General features: G+C 44.9%; 1 protein-coding gene across 1 annotated transcript; it reads left to right on the top strand.

Annotated features, from left to right (window-relative positions):
- Positions 1 to 735: 735 nt before the first annotated feature.
- Psmc2 (proteasome 26S subunit, ATPase 2) lies at positions 736 to 17,255 on the top strand. The gene is made up of 12 exons (XM_057758794.1): positions 736 to 880; positions 5,312 to 5,349; positions 6,089 to 6,170; positions 6,872 to 6,971; positions 9,112 to 9,243; positions 9,611 to 9,683; positions 10,126 to 10,221; positions 10,733 to 10,897; positions 12,657 to 12,744; positions 16,540 to 16,742; positions 16,841 to 16,937; positions 17,019 to 17,255. The coding sequence occupies exons 1-12, from the start codon at positions 811 to 813 to the stop codon at positions 17,174 to 17,176; spliced, it is 1,302 nt and encodes a 433-aa protein (XP_057614777.1). The 5' UTR covers positions 736 to 810; the 3' UTR covers positions 17,177 to 17,255.
- The last annotated feature ends 442 nt before the right edge of the window (positions 17,256 to 17,697 follow it).

Genomic DNA, 17,697 nt, shown 5'->3' with positions numbered 1-17,697 from the left:
ACCCACCAATAGCACACGCTAGTTCTGTTCTTTTTCCCTACACCCTCTCCAATTGTATTTCCTTTAAAAAAAAAAGTCATTCAAAGAAGAAAAAAAGAAAGAAAGCCATCCACGGTGGAGCACACCTTTCGTCCCAGCACTCGGGAAAGCAGATCTCTTTAAGTTTGAGGCCTAAAGAGAATAAAGTGTTTTTCATGGTATTTTCCATTCTCTCATGTGTTAACTAGATTTTGTGTCTCTCCTTTAGAGAAGCGATTGTTCAAGTTCTGTACCTATCTTTCTTTCCCCTATCTTTTACACATTCTTTCCCTCTCCCATCATGAAAAGCAGATCGTTTTCTTGTTGAGTTGTAGCTCTTTGTATATCCTGGACACACATTCCCACAGAAATGCGTTGCCTTCATTCTCTTTGTAGATCAGTCACCAATTAGCAGCATCTAAAATGCCAAGCATTTTGCAAACACTGTTATTTAGCGCCTTCCCAATCTTGTGAGGTAAAGGGAAATTAAAATTTAGAGATTTAACAAGCCACCCCTGACTGCGTGTATTATTTATTAATGACTGAATCAAATTTAAACTCATGAGTTGAACCAGGGTTGGTCCTGAAAGTTCCCGTTCCGGTACCAAAAAGACCAGGCTCGGGGAGGGACGGGGAAAGTCTGAGCCTGCGCACACACAGGCTCTCCAGACCCCAGCGCAGTCTAAATAAGCGCCGTTCTACTTCCGGTGGGGAAGAGAGAGGGAAAGCACCGCCGGAAGCGCGAAGGTGCTGCGTAATCCCCCGAACGCTGAGGCTCTAGCGGCCCCCAAGATGCCTGATTACCTAGGTGCGGACCAGCGGAAAACCAAGGAGGATGAGAAGGACGACAAGCCCATCCGAGGTGAGCGCACACGGGCTGGAGCTCCCAGCCGGGAGGGACCGGCGCCCGCCCCGCACAGGCGCGGGATTCCCGCTGCCGTCGGACCCGAGTGGTGACAGGCCCGGGCCGCCGCTCCCGCCCGCCTCCCGTCTCTTCCTCGCTCACTTAAGGCTCTGGATTCTTCTTTTGATCACCGATTTTTTTTTTAAACGGTGTTTTAATTTTTTAAATCGAAAAGTTTGCCAGGCGTTGACGCTCCATACCCAGCGTGGCCTTGCAGGCCTGCAAAAGGTGCTCAGGCTGGTGGGGTTCGAGTTTTTCCTCCCGGCCCCTGCTCCCCTCCCCTAGTGTGGCGGTTTGGGTGCTGCCACTGCGTGGTGGCAGTCCTGAAAGGCGACGGTTCAAAACTCGAATCAGAAGAGGTCAAGTCTCGCATCCTTGTTCCCAGATTCCAGCTAGTGCCGGTTCCAGTCATTTTACGTTTTTTTTCTCTAGACATTGTAATACATATAGAAGCAAGACTCTGTGTGTGTGTGTGTGTGTGTGTGTGTGTGTGTGTATGCATGCAGGTGTGTATGGGTATCTATCATAATGTATTTTGCTGTGTATCAGCATCTTGCATTTAGCGATTTCATGATAATAGCAAGTGCTTGTGTCTGAGCAAAATGTCCCATATTATGGCTGCACAGATCGATGGTGAATTCGGATGTTCCCATCTACAAATGATCGTGTCCTAAAACTTGGCACATGGAAGTTACAGACTAAGTTCTAGAAGCAGGGTTGCCAAAATTACTCTCCACAGAGACTAGACTTGTTGACATTTTTTTCATTCAGTGCATGAGATGTGGTCACCGTTTTTAGATATAGTTTCTTCGTTTTTTTCTAGTCTAATCTTGATACTTTGTTTTTACTTCTTTATGCTAAAGACAACTATTTTTCAATGTTGTGTCTCAGTCTTCCCTTTAGTAACTACCTCGGCCTCTCCTTTACCATTTAAGCCTCTTCCCCAGAGAAAGTGCCTTTTTCTTCTTTTTTAAAATCTTCACTCATTCTGCCGCTCCCCTTAAAAGTGTTTTACACCATTGAAAGTTTCTCAGGACCTATTGGAAATTTTCTGAAAGTTTGTATTTCGTCTCTTTATTGTAATCTATGTCTTTCTCTGGATATATTATTTCGTAAGTATTAATAAGATTATTTTGGAGCTCAAATGTGACATAAGTGTGTATCTTATATGACCCTTACAGAAACACTGTATCAGGAAAGTTCTCTGTGCGTTAGATGCTAGAGGAATGAAATGGTTTTCCTAAGGTAACTGACAGATACGTGACCATGTTTTATTGAAGCCTCTCCCAGAGGTTGCTGTATTTTTAAGCCCCGTGCTTTTTTGGTCCCTGTTTTGGTTCTGCGGCATCATTTTGAGTGTTGTCTGCAGGTGGGACGGCCTGGGATCTCTTCAGTTCTGAGTCTCAGAAGGGGGTGACGAGTAGACTCCATTTTCACTTCAGACATGACAAATTTCTCCTTTTCTGCACATAGGCTGTCAGCATTGTTCAAATCTCTTCACCCTGTTGGTCAGGTTACTCCAAGTTTTTTTTTAAATATTTATTTATTTATTATGTATATAATATCCTGTGTGCCTGCAGGCCAGAAGAGGGCACCAGACCCCATTACAGATGGTTGTGAGCCATCATGTGGTTGCTGGGAATTGAACTCAGGACCTTTGGAAGAGCAGGCAATGCTCTTAACCTCTGAGCCATCTCTCCAGCCCCCAAGTTTTCAGTCACCTGGCGCTTGCTGCTGGTTGTTGTCTTTGCTTGCCAGAGTGGTCTGCATCAAGCCTCTTGCCTTTTCTTCAAGCCCTCAGCTTGGGTTCCTGCCTGATGACTTTCCTCTCTTCCCAGGAGCTCTCTTCTATGTCATCCTTTCAGTTCTGCCTTGAGGGCTCAAACAGATTCTTTTTCACCTAACCTCAGTTCTTTTCCTGGTGTATTTCTCCCCTCGGACTTGGTGTTGGTACAGAATTTTCTCCTTTTGTTTCTGTAATTAATGATTATCTTAAAAACATGCATTTGAGGCCAGACAGTGATGTAATTCATGTCTACTTTGTCTTAAAAACATACAGTTGAGGCCAGACAGTGGTGGCGCACGCCTTTAGTCCCAACACTCAGGAGGCAGTGGCAAGTAGATCTCTGAGTTCAAGGCCAGCCTGGTCTACAGAGCGAGTTCCAGGACAACCGGGACTATATAGGGAAACTCTGTCTCAAAAACCCAAAACCAAACAAAAAAGTTAGACAGTGTATTTTTCCTTTTCAGTCTATAACCAGTTTTCTGTTTCATTGTCTCTTTTCCATCTCTCCCTCTTTCTTCCCCCTTCCTTTCTTTTTTCCTTCCCTTCTCCTTCCTTCCCTCCCCCACTTTCTTTTTCTTTTTTTCTCCTTTTGTTGCCTAGCTGGCTGAAAGGATAAGCTTGGTAATAGAAGGAGCTAGATTAACTCGGCATTAGTTCTTACTGATTGGCTCCAGCGTAGTTTGGAAATAATGGTATTTGTGGGATGGAATAGCACATCCATAGTACACAGTACATTTATATTTAACCTCTGTCTCTCATACAGTGGTCCACTACCTTACTGGGTGACCCTGGGCCTTACTGACCTTTTCTAGCTGACCGTCATTGTCCCTTTTGCTGTTCTTTTCCTTCACTGTGTCCTGCAATAGTTTCTCTGAAATTTCCTTTCTGGTGATTTCATCTGTTTGCATCTTGAGCTGTCTCTTCTCAGATGTAATTCTCAGCTAACCTTTCTCTTTATTCTCCAGTCTATAAAGGTTTGCTGTGGGTGGTGGCCGGCAGGGTAGGATCAGTCCTTCTTGGCAGCCGCTTTTCTTTTCGGTTGCTCAGCTCCTTGCTGCTTCCTCTTGGTCCATCTCCTTCTTGATGAACTTGAGCTTCGTTTGTTCTTGGAGACCTTGATAAGCAGCATTGTAAAGGCACACACGTCCTGGACCATATTTTCAGAGAACTTGGTATGTTTAGTGAGGCATAGACACCTGTGGCCTTTGTTGAGATGGCAGCCAAGACTGGAAAGACAGTTGATTGTTTTGACTTCATGTTGGTGCTAAAACTCTGTCTGATTTCTCTGCCTTCTGGGTTGCCACATTGGGATGTGCTGGTGTGTTAAGGATTCTTAGGGCTACCATTAGATTCTAAAATTTATAGGACGTGTTGTGGGACTTAGATGTTACAGTCATGACTGTGACTCTATTGTGGTAAAAGATACAAAGCAAAATCTGCAAAGACAAAAGGGACAGAGGATGTGAGGTGATGTCCAGGGGAACAGGAAGAAGAATTGCAGATGCTCCTGGTTGAATCGACAACAAGGTATGACAGCATGATTAAAATAATTGCCAGTCAGGGAAGACTGTTGGGGACTTGGTGCCAGTGCCCAGTTTGTTCTTCCTGGGGGTTGGATAGATAGGCAGGCTTTGCCTAGTGCTTAACATGATTCCAGGCTCTCAGAAGGAAGTTGGTGTTCTGCATGGACTGTCATTTGTGCAAATAGTCTACTCAGTGAACTACTCTGTCAGAAGTGACGTTACCAGCTTGAGGCTGGAATTCAGGTCTGTCAGGCTGGTAGCTGAGCTTCTTAGGCTGTACTACGCTGTCTCCTACAGCCATGTCACCTGTGTGAGAGGCTCAGGGCAGGAGGGCTGTCTGTTCGTGCTCTTGAATGCCCACAGAAGCAAGTGACTGTTGACTTGAGAATCATAATTAGATGTTAGTTACAATGCACACTGATTCATTAAAGAAGTGTAGACTATGTATTATTTACAGAGAGACTAATAATCAATTATGCCTGACAACCACTGATAACATTTAGCTAATGACTAGCTAAGATTCCTCTGAGTAACAGTCCTGTTTGTCCTGGAACTCGCTTTGTAGACCAGGCTAGCCTTAGACTTACTGAGATCCACCTGCTTCTGCCTCACAAGTGCTGGGATTAAAAGTGTCCACTACCACTGACTGGCTGGCTACTTTGTATTTCTTTGTATGAATATAGCATGGTTATTTAACTAAGCGCCATAATGGTTCTGTTCTTTTTTTTTTTTTTTGGTTTTTCGAGACAGGGTTTCTCTGTAGCTTTGGAGCCTGTCCTGGAACTAGCTCTTGTAGACCAGGTTGGCCTCGAACTCCCAGAGATCCACCTGCCTCTGCCTCCCGAGTGCTGGGATTAAAGGCGTGCGCCACCACCGCCCGGCAATGGTTCTGTTCTGTATGTGCAGTACATAAAGTGTATAAAATAGTGATCGGGTGTATAATACAGTGTAATTAATTCCCCATCCCCATTCTTACTGTTTTTGGAACTCAGACAGAACACTTGGATTTGAACAGGAAAGTTGACCAGCTGCCCTCTGCTGTTGAACCTCATGTCATGTATTATTTCTGTTTTGTTCTAGCTCTGGACGAGGGGGATATTGCCTTACTGAAAACTTACGTAAGTCTTCTTAAATGACTACAAAAAGTAGATGTTTTGTGTTTAAACAAGAATTGTTTTTATTTTGTTTTTCTAAACTGCTTAGAAGGGCATGTCAGAGAGTTCACACTAAGAGGAGGTTACCTGCCCCACCCAGTTCTCTGTCTAGATGACCACAGAAAGTTGGGTCTGCAGCATCTTAACTGCTCCTGATCTGTACACGGCTTCTGAGAGTGGGTGGTGGTGTGTCGAAGATGTTTGGAGTGGCTTGTGCAAACGTTAGTGTATTTAAAATATATGTGACAAAATTAGATTTGAATGGAAAATTTTTTATTTTTTTTTAATTCTTTTTTAATTAAAATTTCCAACTGCTCCCCGTTTCTCATTTCCCTTTCCCTCCTCCCACATATTGCCCCCTCCCTCCGCTCCCCTCCCCCTATACCCACTCCTCTTCTCCTCCCCCCAGTTTGAATGGAAAATTTTAAGTGCATAGACATAGGCTACTTTGGCTGGGTGTGGTGGCTCACACCTTTTGCCCAGCACTCAGCATTATCACAAGTGTGAGGCCAGCTTGGTTTAGGTCACGTACAGGTCAGAAAATGCAGAACTGCCATAGGAAAATGTCTAGAAAGGTCTCCCTCCTTTCACTGCCCAGCCCTGACACAGCAAGGCTAGTAGACTGTTACCGTAGAGAGTTGTGTCTGGGTTTCCTAAGTATTGATGTTCAGACGCTCTAACTAAACTGGTCTTTGCCACTCAGGGCCAGAGCACGTACTCCAGGCAGATCAAGCAGGTGGAGGATGACATTCAACAGCTTCTCAAAAAAATTAATGAGCTCACTGGTACGTATCCATTCCTACCTCCTTTCTTTAAATGAATTGTTGCTTGTGCTGTAAGATTTTAAATACAAATTTTAAGTGAAATCATAAATTACAGAAATGTTTAAAAAAAAAACCTTAAGAAATTCAACCTCATTTAACACTCTTTTACTGTATACTTTTACAGCTGTGTTTAATCCTATGCAGTTAGATAGCATCCTTTATACAAGTAATATTTCTGCTGGTCAAAGCCTAGTTCAGTAAACTCTAATATATCAAAATTTTAAATTGAATAAAAACATGATTTTATCCAGTATGGCTATTGCCTGATTGTTGGCACTTGGAAATTTAAATAGTGAAGTCTTGTAATACAAAAAAGAAAAAATATCAAGTATACATTTTTGACTTTGATTGCTTTAGGACAGTGGTTTGGGTAGAGGCTATAGGGTAATGATTCTGTCTGGATAGAGGCTATAGGGTAATGATTCAGTCTGATGGCATTCCGCAGTGATCTGAGGCAACTTGATCCCCGTGATGTGCAGAAAGCAGGTACTGGTGGTGTGTGTCTAGAAGCCAGGATGCTGCTGAGCATCCCACAGAGTATAAGGACAGAACCTGGAAAAGGAGGTAGTCAGTCTGGAATGCCAGTAGTGCCAGGGTAGAGAAAGCTAGTTTGGGGATGACGCACTAAATCTTGCTGAATTTTCTCATCTTTCTCTTTGCAGGTATTAAAGAGTCCGACACTGGCCTGGCTCCACCAGCCCTCTGGGATCTGGCCGCAGATAAACAGACACTTCAGAGCGAGCAGCCGCTGCAGGTAGCCAGGTATGTCAGCGCTCTGTGGTGCTTATGGCCAAGCACATTTAGAGTGTGGGGCTAATGCAGTGGTTTAAATCCGTTTGTTTGTTTGTTTGTTTGTTTGTTTGTTTCACATTTCGTGAATAAAACTTTCTACAGATATGTGGGTTAACACTGTGTGCCTTAAGTAATTACTAAGAATCCTCAGAAAGTACAGCGCACAGTGTGAAAACCCCAGTTCTTGTGCTGCAGTGATTCCTCTTACCCGTTTACGTATGCCTCCTGTAACTCTGCATGCAAAGAAATAAATATGGAGTCCTTAAAAAATCTTTATTACGTTTATGTATTTGTGTGTGAGCACTCCCATGTGCACAACATGGGTGAGGGGTCAAAAGACAACTTTTGTGGTCCTTTCCTTGGCCATGTGGAGTCCAGGGAGCAAACTCAGGACTTCACATTTGATGGGAAGCCCCTATGTGCCGAGCCATCTTACCAGCCCCTTGAGGTTTCTATTAAAGACAAAACTGTAGTAGGAAGGAGGCTGCTCGTTCATTGCCAGCTTCCCAGACACGGAAACTATGTTATTTGCAATACTGTTTGGCCAGTAGCTTCAGCATATTGCTAGGTAGCTCTTACATCAAGAATTAATCTATTTTCCATTATTTTATATTTTACCACAAGGCTCGTGGCCTACTGGCAAGGTCCCAGCTGATAGTTCTCATCTTTCCCTTCTGGCAGCTCAATGGCATCTCTCTGACTCTGCCTTCTTTCTCCCAGCATTCAGTTTAGTTTTCCCCACCTAGCTCTATTCTGCCCTGCTGTAGGTCCAAAGCAGTTTCTTTATTCATTAACCAATAAAAGCAACATATATACAGAAGGACCTCCCACATCACATAAGTACATTGTTTGGAAATTGTGTTTGCTTTTAGCATAGGTATACCAAAGCATAGGTATATTTCTTTAATTCCTTTTAATTTTTAAAGAAAATTTGTTCAATTTAAGTTGTAAGCTGTTCCAGCCATTCTGAAGTTAAAGTTTCTGTAGATATGCTTCTTTCTTTTTTAAAAGATAGGATCTCACTCTGTAGCCTAGGTTGGTCTCAGACTTGCAGTGATCCTCCTGCCTCTGCCTCCCAAGTGTGGGATTACAGTGCGAGAAAACCTCCTCGGCCTCCTTTTTAAGTCGTGACCCAGCCAGACGTGGTGGTAGCACACGGTGGCCCACACCTACGGCCCTGGCACCAGGAGGCCACATCGGGTGGACGGCACGTTTGCTGTCCGCCTCAGCTGCGTGTTAGACCAAATATCAACATCTACCCCTGTCTGGAGCAGCAGGCCTGTCAGCTTCTCCCTCAGAAGACCTGTGCTGGTGACAGAAAAAGCCCTGTTACGTACGCTGCACACACAAAGCACTCCCACCGACAGCCCGTATGCACACTCGGGGGCTTTTCTGTATTCTCTGTGTTTGTTGCTGTGGCTTATGTGATAGCTACTTAGTATGAATTATATATTCTGTTTCTGTCTTATTAGATACTTTGATACACATGGTATTATATGTTAACTTTCACCAGAGCTCTCAGAGAGTGAATGCTTCCAAATTAAAAATAACAAAATGGATTTAAAATGTGAACCCAAGAAAAAAATGAAAATACATAAATTACTGAATTTGATATAAGACACATGGCTATATTCTTAATAAAGAAGATAGTCTCCTAAGATGAAAAGTGTCCCTGATAATAAAGGGATGTGAAAAGCAAAGTCAAGCCGGGCAGTGGTGGCGCACGCCTTTAATCTCAGCACTCGGGAGGCAGAGGCAGGCGGATCTCTGTGAGTTCGAGGCCAGCCTGGTCTACAAGAGCTAGTTCCGGGACAAGAACCAAAAAGCTACAGAGAAACCCTGTCTCGAAAATCAAAAAAAAAAAAAAAAAAAAAAAGCAAAGTCAAGGTTGGAAATCACTGAAAAAACTTTTGGGTTTAGTCTTCCTGGGGAAGGGCATCATCTGAAGTTTCTATGGCTCAGTTAGGGTTGAGTGTCCAGTTGGAGCTGAGCCCAGAAGGACCTTGAGCAGTGGCCCAGTTTCTGCCTCTGTGGTCTACACTTGCTCTGTGCTACACCGCGTGCCCTGGGTTTGGATTTCTTCCTTTCATGAAGCCTTTTGCTGTGCTAGGTGTACGAAGATAATCAATGCTGATTCAGAGGACCCCAAATACATTATCAATGTGAAGCAGTTTGCCAAGTTTGTGGTGGATCTCAGTGATCAGGTGGCGCCTACTGACATTGAGGAAGGGATGAGAGTTGGGTAAGTTCTCACTGTGGCTTTGTTGTGAGTGAGTGTGAAGGGCAGTTAGCACACCTCCTGACCTTTCCTTCTCTGCGAGCTCCCTGACTTCACACCAGCGTAGCCTTCCCGTTTCCACGTTGCTTCTTATACATGACTTTATGTGTCCTAATTAAAGACTTTCAGCTAAGGTAGAGGCAGTACATGCTTGAGAACAGTTAATGAGGATTAACTGGAATACATAATAACTTAGTCTTCGTAACTTCTGGGACTGTGTCTCTTTTGCTTACCTATCATGTGGTTTTCAAGATAAATACTAGCCAGAGAAAGTCCTCTGAAAACTTAAAGAGCATCTGTTTTGTTTTTGTTTTTATTTTTCTTCCCTTAGTGTGGACAGAAATAAATACCAAATTCACATTCCATTACCTCCTAAGATTGACCCAACAGTTACCATGATGCAGGTAAGAAACTTGGGGAAAGTGACTCACATTCTTTAATATAATTGCGAGCCAGGCATAGTGACTCATATCCGTAGTCCGTCATTTGGGAGTCTTAGACAGAAGGATTGCCGTGAATTAAAGCCTTTGAAGCTAGCCTGGGCTATAAGGCAGAAGCCTATCTCATAAAATAAACAAAACCCCCAAACAAAGAAAACAACAGCAACTGCATCTGTTCCAAAATAGTTTGCAGCTTTTAAGCAGCTAATGCGCCAAAAAGTTATCAGAGATTAAAAAATTGTTGGGAAATCTTTACAGTATTTGTCACTTGCTATGTCAGAATATGTAGCCCAACAAACAGTTCTGGGACCCTGGGATCAGTCACTGTCCTGGCCTAGAGCAGCTCTAACTGCGGTCTCCTGGGGAGGATCGGGTGTGCTCTGACGGGCTGTGTCCTCTTCCTCAGGTGGAGGAGAAGCCTGACGTCACATACAGTGACGTTGGTGGCTGTAAGGAGCAGATCGAGAAGCTGCGGGAAGTGGTTGAGACCCCTCTGCTGCACGTAAGTTCACGTAAACTCCTGCGTGTGAAACCCCTCTGCTCCACGTAAGTTCACGTGAACTCCTGCGTGTGAAACCCCTCTGCTCCACGTAAGTTCACGTGAACTCCTGCGTGCGAGGACAGAGAGAGCTGCTGTGCAGTGAGCACCAACGTCGTCGCTTGTGTAGTAATAGCTTTTCAAGCGATTCATTAATGAAACTTTTGGTAGGGTCGAGGTGTGGAAAATAGTTAAATTTCAGGAGAGAGCAAACAGGAATTGAGTGGCCAGAGTATTTAAAAGACGGATCTGCTATTTAGATTGATAAAGGAAATTAGGGGGTAGCCTGTTAAGTTATACATAATTACTGTTACTGTAGAAGAAACATGTAGATCTTGGAGGATAATGGACACACAGTATCAGATAATGGAATTTTGAAGCACTGTAATTTTTTAAAGTGAAAATACTATTTTTGTGTTATTTTATATTTTTATTATGAGAAGAGGTAAGTGTAAAATTTTTGCCTCTGTAACAGCCAGAGAGATTTGTTAACCTTGGGATTGAGCCTCCAAAAGGTGTGCTGCTGTTTGGTCCCCCGGGCACAGGCAAGACGCTCTGTGCTAGGGCCGTTGCTAACAGGACCGACGCCTGCTTCATTCGAGTTATCGGGTCTGAGCTCGTGCAGAAATACGTCGGGGAGGTAAGTGAACTTGTCAGAATTAAAGCCTTCATTGCTCTGTGGAAGATTTGTGATATATGCATAAGATCAAAAAATAATTCCAAATAAGCTGCCATTTGAAATTCTGACCAATGTGTTTCCTCCCAGAAGAACAGCATTTAGTGCGGTTTGGGTGTGTGAGGTAAAAACCCCAGGGGTGCTGGGGAAATGAAATGTTCTCTCAGGGACAGTAGCCAAAGGTTTAGTGAGAAGTAGAGAACATGGATTGTCTGTGTGTGTGGGCATGGGTGTCTACACACACAATAGAGAACATGGATTGTCTGTGTGTGTGGGCATGGGTGTCTACACACACAATAGAGAACATGGATTGTCTGTGTGTGTGGGCATGGGTGTCTACACACACAATAGAGAACATGGATTGTCTGTGTGTGTGGGCATGGGTGTCTACACACACAATAGAGAACATGGATTGTCTGTGTGTGTGGGCATGGGTGTCTACACACACAATAGAGAACATGGATTGTCTGTGTGTGTGGGCATGGGTGTCTACACACACAATAGAGAACATGGATTGTCTGTGTGTGTGGGCATGGGTGTCTACACACACAATAGAGAACATGGATTGTCTGTGTGTGTGGGCATGGGTGTCTACACACACAATAGAAAACATGGATTGTCTGTGGGGGCATGGGTGTCTACACACACACAATAGAGAACATGGATTGTCTGTGTGTGAGGGCATGGGTGTCTACACACACACAACAGAGAACATGGATTGACTGTGTGTGTGGGCATGGGTGTCTACACACACAATAGAAAACATGGATTGTCTATGTGTGTGGGCATGGGTGTCTACACACACAAGCACAAAAGTGTTAGCTAAGAACGTACATTTAGGTTAAATTATTATTATTTATATTATTTCTAAAACATACTGTTTAGTATACTTAAGGATTGCCAAAAGGGCTTCATGACTTAATGTTTAGATCAAAGCTTAATCAGATTCAGTGATCAGTAATACCAGGTGACAGATCAAGTACTTTGATTTCCTCAAGTTTTGCTTATCGTACTTCACTTAAGAATGCTAACATGCAAAATAAAAAAAAAAACAAACATTAAAAAATGTGATCACATCTCATCGTAACCTTAGTGCTATTGAATAGCTAAAGGGTCAGGAAGACTGTGAGACACTGTGTTGAGGCTAACAAGATTTGTTTGATAGTATAGCTAGCAGGCTTTAGTCTTCTTGTTTGTTATATTTTATTTATTTATTTTTGAGATAGGGTTTCTCTGTGTGTCCCTGGCATCCTGGAATTCTGTAGACCAAGCTGGCCTCAAACTCAGAAATCTGCCTGCCTCTGCCTCCCAGGTGCTGGGATTAAAGGCGTGCACCACCACCACCTGGCTCAAGCATCAATCTTTTAAAAAAAAAAAAAGCTTAGGTGATAATGGTTGAGAATGTTGTTACAAAAAGTGTTTAAGGGGCTGGAGTGATGGCTCAGAGGTTAAGAGCACTGACTGCTCTTCTTGAGGTCCTGCGTTCAATTTCCAGCAACCACATAGTGGCTCACAACCATCTATAATGAGATCTGGTGCCCTCTTTGGGGCAGCAAACAGACAGACATACAGAACACTGTATACATAATTAATAAATGAATGAATGAATGAATGAATGAATGAATGAATGAAAAAGTGTTTAAAACTGCAGTATAGTTTATTTATTGTACTTGAAAAGATTTTAAAATCAACTCTGTAGTAATGAATCAAATTTTCTCATTAGGGGGCCCGAATGGTTCGTGAGCTTTTTGAAATGGCCAGAACGAAAAAAGCCTGCCTTATTTTCTTTGATGAAATTGATGCCATTGGAGGTATGGATGACTTTTATAGATTTAGTTGTCTTTACTCTGTGTGTGTGTGTGTGTGTGTGTGTGTGTGCGCGCGTGCGCCCCGCACCCATGTGCAGTGCTGTCGTGTCTTAGACGGTTTCTGTTGCTGTGCAGACTCCATGACCACAGCAAGTCTTGTAAAGGAAAGCACTTCATTGGGGCTGACTCACAGCTGGCTCACAGCTGGCTCACAGCTCAGAGGTTTCGTCTGTTAATGTCATGGCGGAAAGCGTGGCGTCACACGTGCAGACACAGTGCTGGAGAAGGAGCTGAGAGTTCTACATCTGGATGGGCAGGCAGCGGGAAGAGAGAGACACTGGCCAGGCTTGAGCATCCGAGACCTCAAAGCCTGCTCCTAGTGGCACGCTTCCTCCAACAACGCCACACCCACTCCAGCAGGGCCATAATTCCCCATAGTGGCAGTTCCTATGAGCCTATGGGGTCATTCTCTTTCAGCCACCACATACAGTACACGTGTGGTTAAAGGACGTCCTGTGGGGGCCGGTTCCCTCCTTCCGTGCGGGTCCCAGCCCCCCCACACCGTCTGACCATCCCTAGATGATATTTTAAAGAATTGGTGTAGGATTGAGTTCCATGAAAGCTTAAAGTGATACGTAGTAGAGTTCTGATGTTAGACTGTGAAAATCATGAGCTGTCCTGAGGTGTTGGCCGTGACTTAGAATACTAACCAGTAGTAGCTGCAGGTTCGTCTGTCACTGTCCGCAGTAACGTCTCTGTTGTTGGATATCTAAGTTGGGCCCTCAGTGTAGCCGTTGTGGCTAATGCTGCAATGAGCATTGATGTGCAGCTGTGTCTGTGATGTCTGCCGTCCTCTGGGTAAATACCCAGGAGTGTGCAGCTGGGTCGTACGGAACGTTTGGTGTTAGTGTTTTGTTGTTTGTTTTTGAGAAGAATTCATGATGACTAGACGTCACTCTCCCAGCAGTGTGTAAGGACTTGTTGTCCACATCCTCCAGAGACTGTTACTCGTTTTCTCTTCCTTCCTTTCTTCTCCTGAGACAGTTGAATTTAGTGTGTTTGTGACTGTGTATATGCCATAGCACACATGGAGGCCGGAGTGCAGCTCTCCAGGATCTGTTTGCTCTTTGTCTGTGTGGGTTCTGGATATCACGCAGGTCACCTTTACCCACTGAGCCTCTTGCTGGCCCATTGTTTGTTTTCCTAATGAATGCATCGTGCCTGGGATAAGGTAGATTCTCACTCAGTGTAGGGGTTTTTCCTGTAGCTTCTTAGATGTACTTGTTCTTTTTAGTTCAAAAGCTTTCAGTATCTTCCATGGAACTAACTTAGTGGTTATAGTCTTTAAGACTGCTTTCACCATGGGAAGATTCCCTTGTAGTTCCTAATCATCATCAGGAGTGCCTTTCAGTTATTATTGAGGCCAAGCTGTTTTAACAGATAAGCAGAAATGGCCCTCTCTGCCCCAGAGACTCTTCAGACTAGGGCAAGCTATGTATTGGAGATAGAAGATGAAAAAATGCAAAGGAAGAGAGTGACTGGGTAAGAAAAGAATCAAGCTGACTTAGTCGACATCGGGGACCGACTAGGGAGGAAGGCATGGGGAGGACATTTGGGGCTGGAGACTGCAGACAGTCGTGCTCCCTGTTCAGATCTGGTGTCTCCATGCCTGCCGTAACCGTGGGAGCTCCTCTGTGGTGGCCGTTCTAGGCTTTCCTTTTTAGATATTAGGTTACAGATGCTGTTCCAGTCTTTAGGTAGTGCTTCAGCAGATGGAGCCTCAGATGCCCAGAACATCTGTGCATTCCTTCAGGAATCCTCAGTACGAATGCCAGCGCCATCCTGTGATATCCCCAGTGCTCCAGGCACTGCCTAGTCTGTGTGCATTCCCCTGTATATAGGTGTTCAGACACAGATCTGATTCAAAGGTTACTGTCGACAGGCTAGCAGTATTCTTTAGGCCAGGTTCCAGCATATGGTCAACACTCTTGAGTTTCTCACAAGGGAAACTCATAGGATTCCTGAGCTACCAAGCCACCAGCATAGCAGAAGTCTTTTCCAAGTGGTGTCTTGTTTTGTCAGTTGTCTGTGCCGAACACCCAGTACAGAGGAAGCTGCCCTGGGTTTGGCCTTTTCTGCTCACTTAGAATGTCTGACAGTGTGTGGGTGTGTGCATGAGTGCAGTATCAAAGGAGGGCATCACACTGCGCGGGAGCAGGCTCCAGGCCGTGGTGACTGACACATGGGTGCCAGGAAGCTGACTCAGAGGGTCTTCTGCAAGAGCAGTGTGTGCTCTTAACCCCGAGTCATCTTTCCAGCCATTTTCATTTATTCAGAAGATGTGTGCCCTGCGTGTCGTGTGTGCGTGCATGTGTGCATGTGCGTGTGTGCGTGCGTGAGAGGGGGGGGGAGAGAGAGACAGACAGAGAGAGAGAGAGAGAGAGAGAGAGAGAGAGAGAGAGAGAGAGAGAGAGAGAGAGAGAATGCCTGCAGAGGTCAGAAAAGTTTGTCACGTGCTTTGGAGCTGGAGTCCAGGCAGTTGTGAGCAGTCTGTAAGATTTGGGGACTGGAGCTAGGGTCCTCTGTAAGAACGGCAAATGCTCTTTCTTAACTGCTGAGCCATCTCTACATTCTCCTAGTACTCTTTGAATAACTGATCTCCAACCGTCCCCAGATTATTATTACCTGGAGAGTCCAGCCGAGGTAATAACAGCTGACATCTTGAAAGTCTTCCTGAAGGGGACCCCCGCCCAGTGGGGGGCTTCTTTCTGGACCCTGGATTAGGCACAAACCACACCCAAGCACCTTTTTTCACAGCAGGGAAAACTAAAGTGGCAGTTTTCTGACTCACAGAAAAGCAGCAGCAAATGACCTTGCAGGTGCAATTTTGAGAGCAGAAGGGGAGGTCTGTGGTAGCATGGACTGGGATGCAGTGGTGGAAGAGATTGAGAAGAAGGAGACAGGGAAAGCAGGGACAAAGGACCACCTCTGGATAGAGGAGAAGAATGAGACCCATAGGCAAACAGTGGTTTATCAAGGTGACAGAGGAAACCCTGCATTAGGATGAGGTGTGCGGGGCTTCCGACTGCCGGGAGAAGGAGGTGGTCACATGGGGCAGTAGACCTTGATGACTAACTCTAGGGATGTAATCTAGGGGTTCTTAGCAAGGCTGAAGGGATGGAAGGGCCAGGCCTGCCAGGGCAGTCCCTTCGCTCCCTATACAAGAGGTCTTGATTAATTTGAAAACAAAATGTCCTTAAGGAGTAACTTTAAAGTTCTCTCAAGAAAGCTGTTAAGTAAAGCTGTGGTAAATTCTTTCTAAAGCAGAGATTTGCCTAGATTCAGTCCAGGCAAAATCCAGCACTGAGAAGGGGAAATGGGTACAAGGTCTTACCCCTAACCAAGAAGCTGTTTGCAGCTGTCTGCTGGGAAGGAAAGATCAGTGTTCTCCAGTGGATTATCTCCAGTGGATTATCTGCAGGGCAGGACCAGCACAAAACTGACTCCCTGGTTTTTGTTCCATTTTGTGTTGTTTTGGTTTATTTTGCTCTTTAGTTTTATGACTTGAGAGTAGGTGTGCATTAGCTGCAGGGGAGGCTGTGCGACAAGGCCTGTGTCTTCAGTCCTGCGTGGAGCTGCTCTACCTGGCCTTGAGATGAGTCTCTGCTGTCTTCCCAGGGGCTCGGTCAGCGTAGCTGCTCTGCCTGGCCTTGAGATGAGTCTCTGCTGTCTTCCCAGGGGCTCGGTCAGCGTAGCTGCTCTGCCTGGCCTTGAGATGAGTCTCTGCTGTCTTCCCAGGGGCTCGGTTTGATGATGGCGCTGGGGGAGACAATGAGGTGCAGAGAACAATGTTGGAGCTGATCAACCAGCTGGATGGTTTTGATCCTCGAGGCAACATCAAAGTCCTGATGGCTACCAACCGACCTGATACTTTGGATCCAGCGCTGATGAGGCCGGGGAGATTGGACAGAAAAATTGAGTTTAGCTTACCTGATTTAGAGGTAAAAAAAAAAAAATCATTTTAGAAAAAATATTCTTGAAATTTTGTCTTTCTGATACCTATTTTCACTTTAATATATGTGAATTCCTTCATTTTTAGGGTCGGACTCACATCTTTAAGATTCACGCACGCTCAATGAGTGTTGAACGAGACATTAGGTTTGAGCTGCTAGCCCGACTGTGCCCGAACAGCACTGGTAAGTGCTGGTCTAGTCCGTTGCCAGTCAGTCTTTTGGACCACTGTCATTAAACCATTTTGTTTGCTCTGTGTTGTACAGGAGCAGAGATTAGGAGCGTGTGCACAGAAGCTGGTATGTTTGCAATCCGAGCACGGCGAAAAATTGCTACAGAGAAGGACTTCTTGGAAGCTGTAAATAAGGTCATCAAGTCTTACGCCAAGTTCAGCGCCACTCCCCGCTACATGACATACAACTGAGCCTCACAGAGAGCTTCCTGTGCTTGGGTAACGTGTTGCCACCTCACAAAAATAAAAAACTTCAAAATTCCTAAGTTCCCTGTAGTGCTGTATTAGAGCTGAGTTTCAGGGCCCTGTGACAGCTGGTCCCTGTCGTCTGAAGGGCTGACGCGCCAGCACCTCTTAGCCCGCCAGGCTCGTGCTGGCCGGTGCTGTGCACGGATCGCTCCATTGTCTCTGTTGTCGTAGACCTCAGTCGGCACACAAAGTCCGGTGTGGCGAGCTCTTCAACTCTTCAGCCATCATCAAAATGAGCGTTTCACCCTTAGGAGGGTTTTGTGTAGTAAGGTTTTGGCCAAACTGATTTTGTTTTGTTCTGTTGGTGATACTGAGTGCTGGGTTTTGAATGCCAGGCAAACACTCTACCAGTGACCTCCATACCCCCAGCCAGCACCAAACGCTTTTTAAAATGAAAGAAGCATTTAATGGATTTCTACTACATCTGACCAGTTTGCAGTCAGTGAGGAAATGGTAGTTTAGTG

This window comes from Chionomys nivalis, chromosome 26 (assembly GCF_950005125.1).
Source record: "Chionomys nivalis chromosome 26, mChiNiv1.1, whole genome shotgun sequence".
Lineage (NCBI taxonomy): Eukaryota > Metazoa > Chordata > Mammalia > Rodentia > Cricetidae > Chionomys > Chionomys nivalis.
The sequence above is the reverse complement of the archived record's forward strand: the minus strand, read 5'-3'. Positions and strand labels throughout refer to the sequence as shown.

What these genes read in the sequence shown, in the direction of transcription:
- Psmc2 (XM_057758794.1), top strand. Translation starts at nt 811, where the DNA reads ATGCCTGATTACCTAGGTGCGGACCAGCGGAAAACCAAGGAGGATGAG. An exon ending in TTGCCTTACTGAAAACTTAC is followed by an intron (nt 5,350 to 6,088) that starts GTAAGTCTTCTT and finishes TTTGCCACTCAG; the next exon opens with GGCCAGAGCACGTACTCCAG. An exon ending in TGAAATTGATGCCATTGGAG is followed by an intron (nt 12,745 to 16,539) that starts GTATGGATGACT and finishes CTGTCTTCCCAG; the next exon opens with GGGCTCGGTTTGATGATGGC.